Source organism: Oryctolagus cuniculus, chromosome 11, assembly GCF_051225735.1.
Source record: "Oryctolagus cuniculus isolate XC-2025 breed Fujian yellow rabbit chromosome 11, ASM5122573v1, whole genome shotgun sequence".
Lineage (NCBI taxonomy): Eukaryota > Metazoa > Chordata > Mammalia > Lagomorpha > Leporidae > Oryctolagus > Oryctolagus cuniculus.
Window position 1 is genome coordinate 106,746,829 of NC_142877.1, and position 20,037 is coordinate 106,766,865.

General features: G+C 44.1%; 1 protein-coding gene across 1 annotated transcript in view; it reads right to left on the reverse strand.

The window, feature by feature from the left end:
- LOC100355689 (putative tetratricopeptide repeat protein 41) overlaps positions 1-20,037 on the reverse strand; it is a 90,353-nt gene that overhangs the window by 1,377 nt on the left and 68,939 nt on the right. Inside the window, exon 14 of the mRNA XM_089308896.1 lies at positions 10,407-10,540. Within this exon, the coding sequence (XP_089165022.1) occupies positions 10,407-10,540 (134 nt within the window). The remainder of the gene's footprint in view (positions 1-10,406; positions 10,541-20,037) is intronic.

The following is a 20,037-nucleotide window of genomic DNA, read 5'->3' on the forward strand; positions in this document are numbered from 1 at the left end:
TTGGCCCAGCTGTTAAGACACCCTCGTGCCACATGGAAGTGCTTGGGTTCAATTCCCAACTCCCACTCCTGAATTCAGATTTCTACTAAAGTATGTCCTGGGAGGCAGCAATGATGGCCCGGGTGATGTAGTTCCTGCCTAACCCACATGGGAAACCTTGATTGAGTTTAAGCTCCCAGCTCCAGCCCTGAGCCAATGCAGACATGTGAAGAGAGAACCAGAAGATGGGATCTCTCTCTCCCTCTCTCTCTGCTCGCTCTCCCCCCACACACTCACACACATACAAAAAGAGAAAGATGAAAACATTTTCAAAAGACAGCACTGAACGTTACCTATCTGCTAAAAATGCTGAACCTGAATCTAATCATAAAGAAATAATTAAAGGATAAAAGAACAAACTGAACGACACTTGGGGCACAATGTGGCTTAAACACTTCAGAAAATATCAACATCATGAAAGACAAAACAAGGCTACTAAAATATTTCACACTAAAAGAGACAGTAACCAAATCCCTTCAAGATCCTCAATATGATTCTGTATCAAAAAGGAAACAGCTACAAAGAACATTACTCAGATACTTAGGGAAATCTGAATATTGTAGTCATGTGTAATGGTTAAGTTTCCTGGCTTTGATTACTGTATCGTGTTTGTCTAGGACTTGCTTGTACTGGGAAGATACATGCTGAAGTGTATAGAGATGCATGAAAATATCATGTTTGCAGCTCACCATCAAATGGTTCAGAAAAACACAAACCTATGTGTGTGTGTAAAGGGAACAGAGAATGTAGATGTGCAAAATGTAAACAGTTGGTGAGTGCAAGTAAAGTTACACAGTTCTTAACTACACTATTCTTGAAATTTCTCTGTAGGTTTAAAATTTGGCAAAATAAAAAGTTAAGAAAAAATGTTGCCAGGTGCCATTGTCAATGATAGAATTCTCTACAAAGTGCTAGGTTAAAAAATTTTACAAACTGGGGCTGGTGCCATGATGCAGTAGGTTAATCTTCCACCTGTGGTACCAGCATCTCATATGGGCGCCAGGTTCGAGTCCCAGCTGCTCCTCTTCCAGTCCAGTTCTCTGCTATGGCCTGAGAAAGCAGTGGAAGATGGCCCGAGTCCTTAGACCCCTGCACCCACATGGGAGACCAGGAAGAGGCCCCTGGATCCTGGCTCCGGATCGGTGCAGCTCCGGCCATTGCGGCCATTTGGGGAGTGAACCAGCAGAAGGAAGACCTTTCTCTCTGTCTCTTCCTCTCACTGTATGTAACTCTACCCCTCAAATAAATTAATTAATTAAAAAAATTTTTACAACCTAATTTGCAAATGATTCTCACTTATTCATTTTACCCATTGACAAGACTTTTTAAGGAGTTGAATTTATACAACTGATTATAAACTTAGTATAAGGGTTGTGCATGTCAGGGTGTTGATCTGGAAACGTGAGAAGGAGAATGCTAGGTTTGTAAGCCTTAAAACACTGAGAGGTGACACAGCCTCTGTCCCAGATTGCCTGCAGCTTTTTCTGGAAATCTGATAAATTTCTGAAATCAACGGCTGAGTTTCAGCTGTTGTCTCTGCTTAGCCATCAATCAGTGGAATTTTTCTTCTCTGGGAATTATTTTCATGCCTCCCTCTCATGTCCTCAATTGCCCCAATCTAACTCAGCAGAATACACTTCTGAATTACCCTATTGATGATGACCACCAAGTTGCCTTGCCCTTAACTGACCTGAAATGGAAAAGTGCAGACCCCCACCTTTGGGAACAAGAACTGTTCTCTCTTAACCAGGACTTTGAGTACCAACGAAATCGAAGGTTCCCTGTCACCTCTGTGTTACAAGGCACACGGATAGCCTCTCAATCTGATAGTCACAGCGACCTCCTTTCTTGGCCTCTGAGATTCTGCGGACTCTCAGCCTACCTCTAACCTCTCCTTGTCTTTCTGCAGCACAGTCCATCCCCCGTCCTTAAATCCTGGCACGCCTCCAGGTTCCATCTCCTGACATTTTCTTATCTTCTTCTTGGCTCTTTCAATCGTTCGACTGGGTTCAGCCACCAAATGCATGCTAAAGACTCCCAAATGGTCTATTCCGGTTATGTATCAGGATTCCACTGCCTACTCAATGTCTCCACTCAGATAGGAAATGCAAACTCAGCAACTCAGCATGCCCAAAATTAGCTCATCAAGGCTCCCACCGATTCCCCCCTCCCCCCCAGTGCACTCCCTGTGTTGGAATGGCAACAGCGTCACACACCCAGTTTTCTGGCCTACAGTATAGCTGTAAGCTGAGAAATGCCTTCTACTGTTCCCCTCCTTTCACCTCCAAAATCCAATTGAGGACTGAGCCCTGTTCAATCCACCTACTAAATCTCAAATCCAACCCTTTAATCTTCATTTCTAGCATCTCATTTCAGGTTACAAGGAAACCCTCAAATCTCCCCTCAACCAATCGCACCCTCTGCTTGGCCACAAGAATATTGTGTCTAAGACACAAACTGATGCTGCTGTATGGCACAGCAGATTAAGCTGCCACTTGGAATGCTGGCACGACATACCTGACTGCCAGTTCAAGTCCCAGCCACTCCACTTCTACACAGTTCCCTGCTAATGCACCTGGGAAGGCCGCAGAAGATGGCTTTTGTAATTGGGTCCCTACCACCCACATGGACGACCTGAATAGAATTCCAGTCTCCTGGAATTTGGCCTGCCTGAGTCCCAACCATTGTGGCCACCTGGGGAGTAAACAAGCAGATAGAACATCTCTCTCTCTCCTTATCTCTGTCATAATGTCTTTCAAATAAATAAATAATATTTTTAAAAATAAATAATAGGATATAGGGGTAGGCATTGTGGCATGGCGGGTAAAACTGCCACTTTCAATACCAGCATCCCATATAGGTGCCAGTTTGTGTCCTGGCTGCTCTACTTCCAATCCAGCTCCCTACTGATGGCCTGGGAAAGGTGGCAGAGAATGGCCCCAAGTGCTTGGGCCACTGCAACTCTCATGGGAGACCTGGAGGAAACTCCTGGCTTCTGACTCCGGCCTGGCCCCAGTGCTATCTGGAGATCAAACCAGTAAATGGAAGATCTGTCTTTTCCTCTCTTTTTGTAACTCTTTCAAATAAATAAATAAATCTTTAAAAAAAAATAATAAGACACGAATCTATACATGCTGCTCAGTGCTGAAAATCTTCCAGCAACATCTCTGCCAACCCCTTTAGCCCAGTAGACAAGATTGCCCACGCCCCAAACTCTGCTGCTTCCTCCAACATCATTCCCCAGCCCTCTCACTCCTGAGTTTCACACCACGCTGTTCACCTCTGCTTGCCTTTGTTCATGCGGATCCTTCTTACCTACAACACTTTCCCTGACCCTCTTTCCTAGGCGCAGGCCAGGACTCACAGCCCAAGTCACTTTCTCTACAAAGTCTCCCTTCTTGTTTCCCTATGACCCCTGGAACATGGCACAGTCATTTCACACTGACTCGTGGTATCTGTGTGCACCTGTCTCCCCAACAAGGTCACAAAATCCTAGAGTCCACAGACGGTGGGAAAGACTTGGAGTTGGGGGTCAGAGAACTAGAATCTAAGACTGAAATCAACTACTTCCTAGCTCTAAGGCTGCCTTGGGAATGTCACTTGGTCTTCATGAAGCTCAATGATCATTATATCTGATTCACAGGATTCTCTGATCAGAAGTGCTGGATAGGAGCTGGCACGGTGGTATAATGAGTTAGGCCACTGCCTGTGATGCCAGTATCCCACTTAGGTGCTGGTTCAAGTCCTGGCTGTTTCACTTCCATCCAACTCCCTGCTAATGCACCTAGGAAAGCAACAGAAAATGGCCCAAGTGCTTAGGTCCCTGGCTTTGGCCTGGTCCAGTCCCAGCCACTGTGGCCATTTGGGGAGTAAACCAGCAAATGGAAGATCTCTCTCTCTCTTTCTGTGTACCTCTGACTTTCAAATATAAAACAGTGTTAAATTAAATCATATGAGATGCCTGCTATTTCCTCAGCTTTAAGGTTAGTTCACCGGGACAAGTGTTTGGCACAGTAGGTACAATGCTGCTTGGAATACCCACATCCCACACCAGGGTGCCTAGGTTTGAGTCCCAGGTGCACTCCCAATTCCAGCTTTCTGTAATGAAAACCCTGGGAGGCAACAAGTGGTAGCTCAAGAAGCTGGGTACCTCCACCAATGTGGGAGAGCCTGATTTAGGCTCCTGGATTCAGTGTGGCCCAGCACTGGCTGTTGGATGCATTTGAGGTTGAATCAGCAGATGGAAGATCTCTCTCTATATATATATCTCTCTCTATCTCTCTATCTCTGTGTGTGTGTGTGTGTTCTGTTTCTCTCTCCTCTGTCACTGTCTTTTCCTCTTTTCTGTCTCTTTCTCCTATCTCTATCTCTGAAATTTTAAAACCCTGTCCTTACATTATTTCAGAAAAAAAGCTCAGTGATCTCTTAAAGTCCCTTCCAGGGTCAAAAGTTTTCTAGGCTCATGATAGCTACCATTTTCTTGCAACCAATACTGTTTACAAATTTGTAAATCATTGAAAATTATTAAACCTGGGGCCAGTGTTGTGCCCATAATGGGTTACACAGCTGCCAGTAGTGACAGCATCCATATGGGTGCCACTTCAAGTTCCAGCTGCTCCACTTCCAATCCAGCTCCCTGCTACCACTCCTGGGGAAAGCAGTGGAAGCTGGCCCAAGTCCTTGGGCCCCTGCACCCATGTGGGAGATCTGGATGAACCCTCTGGCTCCTGCCTCCTGGCTCCTGGCTCTGGCCTGGCCCAGCCTAGCTCAGCCCTGGCCAAGGCCATTTGGAGTCAACCAGTGCATGAAAGACATTTCTCTCTCTCTCTCTGCCTTTCAAATAAATAAATCTTTTTTTAAAATGACTAAACCTGACAATGAGTAAAACGGAAGCTGTGTGAACACACACACGCATCTTGTTGCTTAACCAGGGCCCTCCAAGAGCACTCTGATGCTCAGGACACACACATGCCTGCAGCTGGCAGCCTCCTCTCCACTCTGCAGCCATCGTTCTGCTCCCAATGACTGGGTTCTGGCATGACTCAAAGTCAATTTGGTTTACTAGTCTAATCAGCTAACTTAATGAATTAATACACATTAATAAGAATGAGTGTGAAATGAGAGGGAATTGCTTGCTATGGAACCCAGGCTAAACCCCTGGGGAAGACTCAAAACCTTGAGCTGCCGAAAGGAATTAATTCTTTTAACTTTTGAGTAAGCAAGACGGTGCTACAGGACCAAGAGGGGAAATGAGGCAGCAGTCTGGAAGGATCCGGCGCACAGACTGCATCACAGTTGTTATCACCCTACAGAAACCCAAACCAGAACCCGTGGGCGATGCATCCAGAGAAAGACGACATCCAATTCCAGTCAGAGGGCCCACTGTAACAAAGAAAGAGACCTTGGTTCCACATCTAAAGACGTGGAGAAAGAACACACATTTGTGTTGAAGTTAAAACTCAAGCCCAAGGTCGGTCTGTGTCACTTGCCTGACTTTTGGATTCCTGGGCCAGTTGTTACAAAGAACAGGGTTCTAGCTGAGCATTTTTAAATTAAACACAGAGAAGGCACTGACTCACTCTGCTCAGTCACCCACCAGAGCCTTTGTCTACTTTCTTCCTTCTAAATTTGACTGAGATGGTTGGCATTTATTTTCTAAAAGAAATCCAGGGAGAGGGAAGTAACACAATGTTCATCTACCATCCTTCATCCAAAATAAACAGCTGAGAACAGAGCACTCTGCCTGCCGGGCTGGAACACAGAAAGGCCCAATTCTCTTCTTTCCTCCCCACTCAAATGGTTTCTCAATAGATGAATTCACAATGCTTATCAAAGAGGCAGATCTCTAGGACTGCTTGGTGTCAGAGGCAGCTTATAACATAAATCTCAAAAACCCTCATTTCAGAGTCAGGAGTCCTACTAACATCTCCAGGCTTAATAGTTTTATTAGGTTTAGGTGAATATTTGAAATTGGATCAAAGTTGAGAGGAGATGAGTTATAAAGGATATAGGAAAGAAAAAGACATTTATGAATAAATGCTTCATGAAAGGCGGGGGCAAGGAAAGAAGGGGAAGTGGGAGAGGAGGAGGAAGAGAAATGAAATTTAAGACTTACTGAAAACAACACGTGTGCACAGTTGCACACATGCTAACACACACACTCCTAGAAATCAGATATTTCCCCTGGGGCCGGTACTGTGGCATAATGGGCTAAGCCTCCACCTGCGGGTCCAGCATCACTGCAGGCACTGGTTAACATCCCGGCTGCAACCACTTCTGATCCAGCTCTCTGCTATGGCCTGGGAAAGCAGTGGAAGATGGCCCAAGTCCTTGGGTTCCTGCACCTGCATAGGAGGCCCCAAAGAAGCTCCTGGCTCCTGGCTTCGAAATGGCCCAGCTCCTGCCATTGTGGCCATTTGGGGAGTGAACCAGCAGATGGAAGACCTTTCTCTTTGTCTTTCCCTCTCACTGTCTATAACTCTGCATCTCAAATAAATAAATAAATCTTTTTAAAAAAAAGATTTGTTACCCTCTCACAAACTCAGTATTTTAATATATGCTTACTATAATCTCATGCATAAAAATGTTGTATTTATAACTAAAGTCTTAATTATCAAAACTGGCTGGAAGGCCCCTATTTTCATACTCCTGGAAGACTATGCTGTAGTCTATATGTGTGGGGAGCAAACCGGACTAGACTGAGTTACTGGAATTAAGACTTATTGTATGCATCTGCTCTCCCACAATATGGCGCTGGGAGAGAAGTAAACAGCTTCCGCACAGCTGCCTCCAGTTCAACTAATAAACTGTAGGACTTGCTACTGATTGGAGGAGAGCAGCGTACTCGGCATGTGGGCAGCCGAGTTAGGATTGGCGGAGGAGGACTATAAAGGAGGAGAGAGACGGCATGCACCAGGAACATCTATGGGGAACATCTAGCTGAAGGAACACCTGTGCAGCCCCCGAGAAGAGCCGGCCGGCGGTGTGCCGCTCCCCTGCGGAAGTGGGGAATGTGGCCAGGGGGAACTGCCCTTCCACGGAGGTGGAAGGGATAGTAGCCAACCCGGGAAGAACCAGCAGCAAACCCGGGGAGGGCCGAGCAGACGAAAGAACAGCGCAGGGTCCTGTGTCGTTCCTCCACGAAGAGGGGGAGCGACAATATGTGTATCACAGGTAGTAATAACAGACTAAGGAAGGTACCGAAATATTCAAGTGAGCAATTATCTTTGTTAACTTACAATACAAAATGGAATCTGAAAAGCCAACTAAAAATGATTCTTTTCAGCAGGGTAGAGTACACTTTGGGTTCTTTCTTTCAATACTGTTAGCCTGGAGCACAGCCTTGCTTCTGTCCAGAGAACACAAAGCAAACTGTGTCAATACCCAGACAGAACCTATTTAGCCACTTCCTCAGCCTCCCTGCACAAGCAGAACACTTACATACTGCTAGCACTGTTTCTGATGCAGCGACAATACAAAGAATAAATGATATGGCCCTGCTCCTCGGAGCTCAGGGTGTTTGAGAGCTCAAAATATGCAGAGGCGGCAAAAAGAAAATGAGTGTCAAAAGGGATCCTTTGTTTTAAAAAAAAAAAAAAGAGAGAGGATCCTTTGTGACTCTGGATTCATAGCATTATTTCCAACTATTAGATTAGAAATCCCTTGTCAAGACTGTGCTAGAGGTAACTCTAGATTCCTGACACTTATCTGCTGTGCAAAAACCCTGCACTGGCTTTAGGCCGCTGTTATGTAAACATCTCAAATCCTTGTCCTGCTCTGGGTGCCCTGTGCCTGGCCCCAACACCTCTCTCACACGCCAGCCACACGGGCCTTCTTTTTTGTTTTTGTTTTTGTTTTTGTTTTATTTTCTTTTAAGAAACACACGGAGAGAACTCCCATCCGCTGGATCACTCCCTGTGCCCTCAGTGGCAAGAACTGGGCCAGCCAGGCCAAAGGCTGGAGCCCAGGAAACAATGCTGGTCTCCCACGTGAGTGGCAGGAACCTAATTACTTTGTGCCATCACTACTGCTCTCAGGGTGTGCACTGGCAGGAGGCTGAAATTGGGAACCAGAGCTGGGAATCTAATTCAGGCACTCTGATATGGGATGCTGGCATCCAAATGGTAGCTTAACCCACTAAACTACAACATAAGCCCCAAAAACTTGTTTAAGAAGTTGCAAAAACACTGTGGTTGATACCACTACAGACGCTTTCTTACCTGAAAGTAAGTGACTATATCAGACTTCCACTAGAGCCCGTCCACCCCTGTTATTCCCAGTGCTGCATGAAGCAACTAGATCAGACAGACCAGCTCCTTGCCACACATTTCTTGCACACTTGCACCTGCATTTCGTAAGCAAAATGTTTCACTCACTCAACCCAGAAACCTTTACTGAAACGTGTGTGCACACAAGCACACACACACACACACACACACTCCCAAACCTGACCACTAGAAAGGTTCTCCCCCTGCTGATATCCGGTATCTTAAGCTGTTTTCCTCCTCTGCGGGTGGGCAGGCTGGAAGCGATCATGTTTTATGGTAAAACAGAGGTACAAGCACACATGCTGGGAAAAGTGTTTGTTTGGTTTCCATCAGGGTTTCTCAGTCTCAGCGCTACCGATATTTCGGCTTGGATAATTTTTCGCTGGGGTTGGGGAGGAGAGGTGTTGCTGTCCTGGGCATTGTATGATGTTTCACGGCCATCAGGCAGGCTCCGCCCACTCAGTGACAGCTGCACTCTCCCCTTTACCCCCATAACACTCAGTCATTAAAAATCAAAAATTTCGCCAGTCTTTTGTTAGGATCAGAACCACCAGCAGTTGAAAGCCACTTGTTTAGGCTGAAGTACAGACTGTGCCCTGAGACACTGAGCCACCAGGACCCCTGAGAGTGCTCCACAATTTTCTGGTTGTGGCATTTAGAAAATGGGATTTCTCGACTGGATAAACAAAATGACCCGCAGCTGGAGACACTCGCCCAAGGGCTCCACCCGTGCCCAAGGGCTGACGGGTCTCTGTTTGGCAAACCAGGCACCCATTCTTATTCAAGACACAAAGGTTGAGAAGCCCTGCCCCCTGGGACTCACATCTTGACTTCCCCATCCTGCCTAACCCCTTCCAGCTCTATGTGGCCTTTCTGGCCTGCTGTCCCAGCTTCCCAGTCAACTCTCCATTCTCAACTTCCAGGTTTGGCAGAAACACTCCTGGCAAATGACAGAACCTACTAGAATGGTGACTACATATAGAACAGGCTCATGGACCAGGGGCCAAGTAAGTACTGAGGCAGTAAAGGACACGGTCTGGGTGCTCTGGTGCATGGCAACAGCAAGGTGCAGAGAGGAGACCTCAGCATCCCTCCATAGTGACCCTGGGAGACTGACTTAAAGGGAAATAAAGTCCACCAGACTGAGCCAGTGCCAGGAGAAACCCAGTATTCACAATAACCTGTGGGGAATTATCAGTTTTGATTAAAAAAAGAATTGGAACAACACCCACGAATGGGAGAAAACAAAAGCAATAAGCAGCAAGAAGGATGAATGGGCACTACTCCATCCCCCTGGTGAGAGTAAAGCCTTCAATTTTTATTAATTTCTACTTTTAGCCTTTAGGGTTATTTATTCATTTGAGAGGCAGAGTGAGACAGCAAGAGCAGAGAGAGCTCCCATCCACTAGCTCACTCCCCCAATGCCTGCTAAGGCCAAGGCCAATCTTGAAAGCTGAGAACCCATCCAAGTCTCCTGCATGGACAGCTGGAACCCAACTACTCGAGCCAACATCTGCTGCCTCCCAGCACCTTCATTAGCAGTAAACCGTAGAGAGGTGTAAGAGAGGGAAAATCAAACCCAGGTACCTGATGGCGGACACAGGCACATTAGCCACTAGGCTACACACCCATCCCTAAGTTTAGAATGTTTATATTTAATTGAAAAGTGCTTTCAATCCTTTGGGTTAGGTCTAAGGCACTGAATCCTACATTTTATAGCTCAAATCAAGGATGCCCCGTGAGAAGCCATCTTGTTATTTCTGACTGCGTATTACATTAGTATCTTAGGAATAACATGAAGGTTATTCTTCTATAAACAAAGTCTTAAGACAGAATTTGAAGAAAGGAGGAAAATCATACTGGTGAGACACAGGAATGGTTGAACACAGAGCTTAGTTTACAAATGAATGAGAAAGGGGAGGGAAAGATGTTTAAAAGATCTCTTTCCTACTAAGGGAAGATAAGTAGGCAACAAAAAAAAGTTGAAAGTATGTGCAACAGGAGCTACTTGTTTCAAAAACAAAGACTTTTAAATAAGCAAGGTACACACAAGAAACAAATGGAAAAGTCACCTTCTTAGAAATAGATCAGAGCAGTTACCTAATTTACACAAGGTGTCACTGAGGCTGATGTTCAGCTGCTTCTGGACAAGTGAGGAGTTGACCAGAGTGCTTGCATTTTCCTTGATTTTTATCACTTGTTTATAGTATTCAATTACTTGCTTCCTTTGGGATCTAGAAAAGAAGAATTTAATTAAAGTTTTGCAAGAAGGATGTCTGCCATTCATTTAACAACCATTCACTAGCAGTAGGCACTAGGACTCAGGATCAAAGACAAGTAAGCCTAACCATTGCCCTAATAATTTCCTAAGGTGGGAGGAGAAATTGGAGAGAGAAGCAGGAGTCTACTCACGAAGGACATTGGCTGCAAACCTAAGGGGTCTGGACCTGGATTTTGAAGAGTTTCCATTAAGAGAATAATAAAATCTGATCCGTACATTAGAAACCCACTTTGGCAGAACTGCAGAACAAGCAGGTGAGGTACGGCTGAGACCAGTTAGTCCTCAGGAAGACTGATGAGGGTCCCACTATTACAGAGGCCACAGATGCAAAGTGAGATTGCTCAGTGTAGCATCGCACTGGATGTGGAGGTGCTGATGAGGGAGGCTGCTGGGGACACTGATACCTGCCATGCAGTGGTGTGGTTAAGAGTTCAAGCACACCGGGTTCTAGTCCCAGTTGGGGCACTGGATTCTGTCCCGGGTGCTCCTCTTCCAGGCCAGCTCTCTGCTGTGGTCTGGGAGGGCAGTGGAGGGTGGCCCAAGTGCTTGGGCCCTGCACCCCATGGGAGACCAGGAGAAGCACCTGGCTCCTGGCTTCGGATTGGCGCAGCGCGCTGGCCGTAGCAGCCATCTGGGAGGTGAACCAATGGAAGGAAGACCTTCCTCTCTGTCTCTCTCTCTCACTGTCTAACTCTGCCTGTCAAAAAAAAATTCTTAAAAAAAAGGACATTATATTTTGATAAAATGTTCCATTCAGCAAGAAGACATAACAATCATAAATATATATGCACCCACTGCAAGACCACCCAGTTATATATAGCAAATACTATTATATCTAAAGGGGGAAATAAACTCCAATGCAATGTAGTGGGTGACTTCAACATCCCACTCTCATCAATGGACAGGTCATCCAGACAGAAAATCAATAAACATCAGAATTGAAACATACTATCAAACAAATGACCTAACAGAAATTTACAGGATATTTCATTCAAGATAGAGAATATACATTCTTCTCATCAGTACATGGAACATTTTCTACATCACATATTAGGCCACAAATCAAGTGTCAGAAAATTTTTAAAGATTGAAATCATACCATGTATCTTCTCAGACCACAGAGAAATAGAACCAGAAATCAACAAGAAGACTAGAATACTCAAATATTTGGAAATTAACAACATGCTACTGTATGATCAATGGGTTATTGAAGAAATCAAAAAGGAAATCAAAAACTTTCTTCAAATAAATGAAAATGAAAACACAACATATCAAAACCTGTTGGATACAGTAAAAGAAGTATTAACAGGGAAGTTTGTAAGTTTGTAGCATTAACTGCTTACATTAAGAAAGAGAAATGTCTCAAATTAAAGATCTAATGATGCCGATCTACAAGCAACTAATCTTTAAAAAAGAAGCTGAAAACAATTCCTGGAAAAAGGACAGTCTATTCACAAATGGTGCTAGGAAAACTGTAACTCTGCGTGCAGAAGTGTAAAGCAAGACTCTTACCTTACACCTTACACAAAAATCAACTCAACACGGATCAAGGATCTAAATCTACGACCTGGTACTATCAAATTATTAGAGGATAACAATGGGAAACTCTGTAAGACATTGGACTAGGCAAAGACTTCTTGGAAAAGACCCCAGAAGCACAGGCAATCAAATTCAAAACAGAGGAATGGGATTCCATCAAGCAAAGAAGCTTTTGCACTGCAAAAACGAAACAATTAGCAAAGTGAAGATGCAACCAACAGAATAGGAGAAAATATTTGCAATCTATACAACATATAAAGCATTAATATCCAGAATCTGATAAAGATCTCAAGAAACTCAACAACAGCAAAACAGTCAGTTAAGAAATGGGCAGAATCAGAGGACCACAGCTCCCTGTGCTTGGTGCTGCTACAAAAAAGCCACATACCCCAAGTCAGGCCAATCAGAATCTTCCCCCAGACTGTTCTCTGCAGGGCCAGTGTGAATGATGCATTGTCCCTTGCAAGAATATGAGTCTAAAGTTGCCACTAGACACATTTTCTACCTGCTCAAAAATTGATAAATTGGAAAGAATGAAGATAGATTTAAAAAAAAAAAAGTAGCAAAAGACACTAAGAAAAAGAATCCTGTAGTGTTGGGATCTTGTCAAGATGGGAAAAGACTGAAAATTGAAGGTCCCTATATTTATGTCTAAATATTTATGTTATTAATCAAGATAATAAACTGATAAACAAAAGAAAAGAAATGGGCAAAAGATGTTAATAGGCTTTTTCTTTTTTAAAGATTTATTTATTTATTTGAAAGGCAGAGTTAGAAGGAGAGCAGAGAGAATCTTCCACCTGCTGGTTCACTCCCCAAATGGCCACAACAGCTGGAGTAAGGCCAATTTGAAGCCAGGAGCCAGGAGCTTCTTTCAGCTCTCCCACATGGATGCAGAGGCCCAAGCACTTGGGCTATCTTTCACTGCTTTCCCAGGCACATTAGCATTAGTAGGGAGCAGGAAGCAGAGGTGGAGCAGAGGTGGAGCAGAGGTGGAGCAGAGGGACTTGACTCAGCAGCTATACTGGAAATGGGCACTGCAGACAGTAGCTTAACCCACTATGTCACAGTGCCAGCCCCAAACAGGCATTTTTCAAAAGAGGGAATTCAAATGGCCAGCAGACATATGAAAAAATGCTCAGGATCACTAGCTGTTGGGGAAATGCAAATCAAAACCACAGTGAGGATTCACCTCTCCCCAGGTAGAACGGCTTTCATATAGAAATCAACAAACAATAAATGCAGACAAGGATGTGAGGAAAAAGGTACCCTAATCCACTGTTGGTGGGATTGTAAACTAATACAGCCATTGTAGAATACAGTATGGAAATACCTCAGAAAGCTGAAAATAGGTATACCATATGACCCAGCAATCCCACTAGTGGGAATTTACCTAAAAGAGATAAAATAAGCATACGAGGGCCGGCGCCGCAGCTCACTAGGCTAATCCTCCACCTTGCAGCGCTGGCACACTGGGTTCTAGTCCCGGTCGGGGCGCTGGATTCTGTCCCGGTTGCCCCTCTTCCAGGCCAGCTCTCTGCTGTGGCCAGGGAGTGCAGTGGAGGATGGCCCAAGTCCTTGGGCCCTGCACCTGCATGGGAGACCAGGAGAAGTACCTGGCTCCTGCCATCGGATCAGCGCGGTGCATCAGCCGCAGCGCGCTGGCAGCGGCGGCCACTGGAGGGTGAACTGTCGCTCCCCCTCTTCGTGGAGGAACGACACTAAGCCCTGCCTAGGCTTCATATCCGAGTCACGGCACCATTATGTCGCTCCCCGTCTTCGTGGAGGAGCAACACTAAACCCTGCCTAGGCTTCATATCCGAGTCACGGCACCATTATGTCGCTCCCCCTCTTCGTGGAGGAACGACACTAAGCCCTGCCTAGGCTTCATATCCGAGTCACGGCACCATTATGTCGCTCCCCCTCTTCGTGGAGGAACGACACAGGACCCTGCGCTGTTCTTTCGTCTGCTCGGCCCTCCCCGGGTTTGCTGCTGGTTCTTCCCGGGTTGGCTGCTGTCCCTTCCACCTCCATGGAAGGGCGGTTCCCCCTGGCCACTTTCCCCACTTCCGCAGGGGAGCAGCACACCGCCGGCTGGCTCTCTCGGGGGCTGCACAGGTGTTCCCTCAGATGTTCCCCTTAGATGTTCCTGGTGCATGCCGTCTCTCTCCTCCTTTATAGTCCTCCTCTGCCAATCCCAACTCGGCTGCCCACACGCCGAGTACGCTGCTCTCCTCCAATCAGGAGCAAGTCCTACAGTTTATTGGCTGAACTGGAGGCAGCTGTGTAGAAGCTGTTTTCTTCTCTCCCAGCACCATATTGTGGGAGAGCAGATGCATAGAATAAGTCTTAATTCCAGTAACTTAGTCTAGTCCGAGTTGCTCCCCACATGAACCAATGGCAAAGGAAGACCTTTCTCTCTGTCTCTCTCTCTCACTGTCTACTCTGCCTGTCAAAAAAATTTTTTTAAAAAATCAGCATATGAAAGAGTTATCTGAACCCCAGGTTTATTGCACCTCAATTCACAATAACTAAGATATGGAATCAAACCAGATGTCCATTAATTGATGGTTGGATAAAGAAATTGTGAGATATAGATAGATACATAGATAGATAGATATAATGGAATACTACTCAGCCATAAAAAATAATGAAATCCTGTCTCTCACAACACAATGGATAGAACTAGAAATCATTATACTTAGTGATAAATAAGCCAGTCCCAAAAAGACAAATACCATATGTTTTCCATGGTCTGTGATAGCTAATATAGGAGCAAAATTGACATTTTGAGATTTGATAATTATTTATAGCGCTTGTCTCAACTGTTGAGAAACAGTGTTGTTTCTTTTACTACTTGTTCAACTCTTTACTTATTATAGGGTTAATCTTATAAGTACAAAGTAAACTGAAAGTAGATCATTGTAAAAATTAAGAGAGAGTAAGAGGGGAAGGAGGAGGAAGGGTAAGAATGTGGGCAGGAGGGAGGGTGGGAAATATCACTATGTAACTAAATCTGCAAGTATGACATGCATGAAATTTATTTACCATAAAATGCAAATTTTTTTACCTTAAAAAACCTAATGATGCATCTTGAAGACTTACAAAAACAAGAAAAACCAAACCCCAAATCAGCAGGAAATAAGCAATAATAAGGATCATAGCAGAAATAAATGAAACTAAAAAAAGTACAAAAGAGCAACGGAAAAAAAATGGTATTTTTGAGAAGATAAGCAAAATAGATAAATCACTAGCCAGACAAAAAAGAAAAAGGTGAAAAAACTCAAATAAATAAAATTAGGGATGAAAAAGGAGACATTACAACTGATACCGCTAAAATACAAAAGATCACAGGAAACTACTATGAAGAACTATATGTTAATAAATTGGAAAGCCTCAAAGAAATGCATAAATTCCTGGATTCATATAACCTATCAAGATTAAATCAAAAAGATATAGACAACCTAAAAAGATCCATAACAAGACATGAGATTGAAGCAGTAATCAAAAGTCTTCCATCAACAAAAAGTCTGGGACTGATGGCTTTACTACTGAATTCTACAAAACATTCAAAGAAGTAACCCCAATACTCTTCAGATTATTCCAAAATATTGAACAGGCTGGAACTTCGCAAAATTTTTTATGAGGCCAGCATTACTTTGATATTAAAACCAAACAAAAACATGATATATATAAAAAAAACTTACAGACTTATATCCTTCATAACATAAATGCTAGATTCTCAACAAAATACTAGCAAATCAAATCTAAAACCACATTACATTAAGTGGGATTTATCCTAGAAATCCAAGGGTGATTCAACATTCACAAATCAATAAACATCATAAATCACATCAATAGAATGAAGAACAAAATCCATAAAGTCATTGCCATAGACACAGAGACAGCATTTTATAAGATTCAACACCCCTTCATGATAAAAACCCTTCACAAATTATGTCTAGAAGGAACACTGCTCAAAATTATAAAGGCTACATATCACAAACCAACAGCCAATATCGTATTGAATGAAGAAAAACTGAAAGCATTTTCCCTCAGATCTGGAACAAGACAAGGAAGTCCACTTTTGTCAGTCTTATTTAATACAGTACTGGAAGTTTTAGTAAGAGGGATTAGAGAGGAGAAATAAATAAAGGGCATCAAAATTGGAAAAGAGGAAGTCAAATTATCCGTATTTGGAGATAACATGATGTTGTGGCCGGCGCCGCGGCTCATTAGGCTAATCCTCCGCCTTGCAGCGCCAGCACACCAGGTTCTAGTCCCGGTCGGGGCGCTGGATTCTGTCCCGGTTGCCCCTCTTCCAGGCCAGCTCTCTGCTGTGGCCAGGGAGTGCAGTGGAGGATGGCCCAAGTCCTTGGGCCCTGCACCTGCATGGGAGACCAGGAGAAGCACCTGGCTCCTGCCATCGGATCAGCGCGGCGCGCCGGCCGCAGCAGCCATTAGAGGGTGAACCAACAGCAAAGGAAGACCTTTCTCTCTGTCTGTCTCTCTCACTGTCCACTCTGCCTGTCTGCCTGTCAAAAAAAAAAAAAAATGATGTTGTACAAGGAAAAATCTAAATACTCCACCAAAAAGCTGTTAGAACTGATAAGGCAATTCAGTCAAGTTGCAGGTTACAAAAAAAACATACCAAAAACAGTAGTTTTTTTGCATGCTAATGATGAACTCACAGAAAGAAATGGAGAAAGAAATTCCATTCACAATAGCCACAAAAAATAATCAAATGTTTAGGAATAGGGGCTGGTGCTGTGAAACAGCAGGTTAAAGCCCTGGCCTATAGCGCTGGCATCCCACATGGATGCTGGTTTGAGTCCTGACTGCTCCATTTCTGATCCAGCTCCCTGCTGATGTGCCTGGGAAAGCCGCAGAACATGGCCCAAGTGTTTGGGCTCCTGCAGACACATAAGAGACCCATATGAAGCTCCTGGCTCCTGGCTCTGGCCTGGCCCAGCCCCAGTCATTGCAGCCATTTTGGGATTGAACAAGTGGATAGAAGACATTCTCTTTCTCTTTCTCTCTCTCTCTCTCTCTTTCCCTCTCCCTCTTCTTCTCCTTCCCCACAATCTCTCTATAACTCTGCCTTTCAGGACTAAGAGTCAAAGGGAGCACATAAGCAAGTCTAGTACCTGCTAACACTAACCGATAGAATAAATAAAGGGGAGAGTGGTCCAACATGGGAAGTAAGATACTCAGCAGACTCCTAGAATGGCAGATGTCCTGAATGGCACTCTGGCCTCAGAATCAGCCCTAAAGGCATTCGGATCTGGCTGAAAAGCCCATGAGAGTATTTCAGGCATGGAAAGCCAAGACACTCTGGCAAAAGATCTCTGTGAGTGAGATCTCAGTGGAAAGAACAGGTCTTCAAAGAAGGGGGTACCTTTCTCTGAAGGGAGGAGAGAACCTCCACTTTGACTATGACCTTGTCTAAACAAGATAAGAGTCGGAGAACTCGGGGGGCTTCCATAGCCTTGGAAACTCATGACTGGAGCATAGGGGGATTGCTGATGCCATAGACAGGAGTGTCAATTGGTAAAGTCAACAACAGGAGTCACTGTGCACTTACTCCTCATGTAGGATCTCTGTCCTTAATGTGCTGTGCATTGAGATTTAATGCTATAACGAGTACTCAAACAATATATTTCACTTTGTGTTTCTATGGGTGTGCAATCTGTTGAAATCTTTACTTAATGCATACTAAACTGATCCTCTGTAAAAAAAAAAAAAAAGAAATTATCAACTCCCAACTTGACTCTCACTGGGATTAAACATAACAATAGGTCTGATCTGATTTCATCATCATTAAAAAAAAATCATCCATTATTTTTCACTTTATGTTTCTGTGTGGGAGCAAACTGTTGAAATCCTTACTTAATGTATACTAAGCTGATCTTCTGTATATTAAGATAATCGAAAATGAATCTTGATGTGAATGGAAGGGGAGAGGGAGTGGGAAAGGGGAGGGTTGTGGGTGGGAGGGACGGTATGGGGGGGAAGCCATAGTAATCCATTATTCGTACTTTGGAAACTTATATTCATTAAATAAAAGTTAAAAAAAAAAACTCTGCCTTTCAAATAAATAATTTTTTTTATTTGAAAGGTAGAGTTATACACAGTAAGAGAGAGAGACAAAGAGAAAGTTCTTCCTTCCATTGGTTCACCCCCCAAATGGCTGCCATGGCTGGAGCTGAGCCAGTCCAAAGCCAGGAGCCAGGTGCTTCCTCCCAGTCCCCCATGCGACTGCAGGAGCCCAAGCACCTGGGCCATCCTCCACTGCCTTCCTGGGTCACAGCAGAGAGCTGGACTGGAAGAGGAGCAACCGGGACCAGAACCGGGATGCCGGTGCCGCAGGTGGAGGATTAACCAAGTGAGCCATGGCACTGGCCCCCAAATAACTAAATCTAAAAAAATATTTAGGAATATTTTCTACAATAAAAAATTTCTAACATTGATGAAAGAAATAATCAAAAACACAAAAAATGGAAAAATATTCATTGCTCATGGATCAGAAGAATCAATATTAATAGGGTCAGTAACACTGCAGGCAGAACTGTAAATTTCCTTTTAGACATGCCACCTACCTTCTATTCAGGCCAGCTCCCCTTCCAGGCCAGCTAGGTAATGGAAGTCAACAGTATATTCCCTAAGAAGGTTCACAGCTCCCTTATGATGTCTCTTCAAGTACCCCATGTAAAGAGATAGATAGGTCTGGGCATCATACCTGCCTTAAATTAGCCCACCTGGTTATTATCAAGCCCATCCTGTCAGTTTCTATTTGGTTCTCAATGGGAAAACTTCTCTTGGTTTAGTCAGCACCTTTCTAAGGTCCTCTAATAATGACTCTGTCCTTTGTTTTAGACCCTGTGTTTTTAATCTCTCTCCAGACTTGAAACAGTGAGATTCTAGAAGGCCATGCACATGAAATCTTGGATGGAAGCAGTTTCTACAAGCTGGCACTGCGTCTCCCTCAAAAGGCCATCTTCTGCTAGAACCCTGTCTTAACTGCCATTCTCAATGACGCCCCTTTTCAGCATGAAGTAACCAGAGTGGCCATTACCTAGTTCCCCTAACAGAAGTTAGTGTCCATTCTTCTAGGGGAGGGAGTGTGAGGAGCAGACAGGTTAATAGGCAATCACATTGGTCCCAGTGGAATTTAGGGTGCAAAATGCTTGCTTTCCCCAAAGGCTACCTTTAGCAAGATTAAAAGTGCCTGCCCCATTCCTTAGGAACTTCCATTCTTATCATGAGAATAACAAGAGAGTGGTGACTCCATCCTTCTGAGCTCCCAGTTCACTGTAAAACAAAGTAGGCATCCCACCCTTCTGATGGCTGTTTCGTTTTATCATGAGTAAGCCAACAGGGTAACAAGATTACAAGTCACGTATTTTGATAGGTTTTGTCCCTGCCTTGAAATTGAATGTCAAGCTGGTAAGTTTTTTCTTCCCCAAAATTGTGCTTAAAAACCCCTTTAGCCAGCCCCTTCAACAATAATAACAAAAAAACCAATCCAGTTGAGAAATGGGCAAAGGACTTTAATAGACCTCAAAAGAAGAAAGAGAAATGACCAACAAATATATGAAAAGAACGCTCATCATCACTAGCCATCAGAGAAATGCATATCAAAACCACAATGAAACATCTCCTCACCACTCTCAGAAGGGCTAAAATCCAAAACACAGAGAGTAACAAATGCTGGTGAGGATGTGGACAAAGGGGAACACTTATACACTGCTGGTGGGAATGTAAATTAGTGCAGCACTGTGGAAAACAGTGTGGAGATTTCTTAAAAAGTTAACAATAGACTTGCCATTTGATCCAGCAGTCCCACTATTGGGTATAAACCCAAAAGACTTGAACACAGTATATCAAAGAGACACCTGCACCACCATGTTT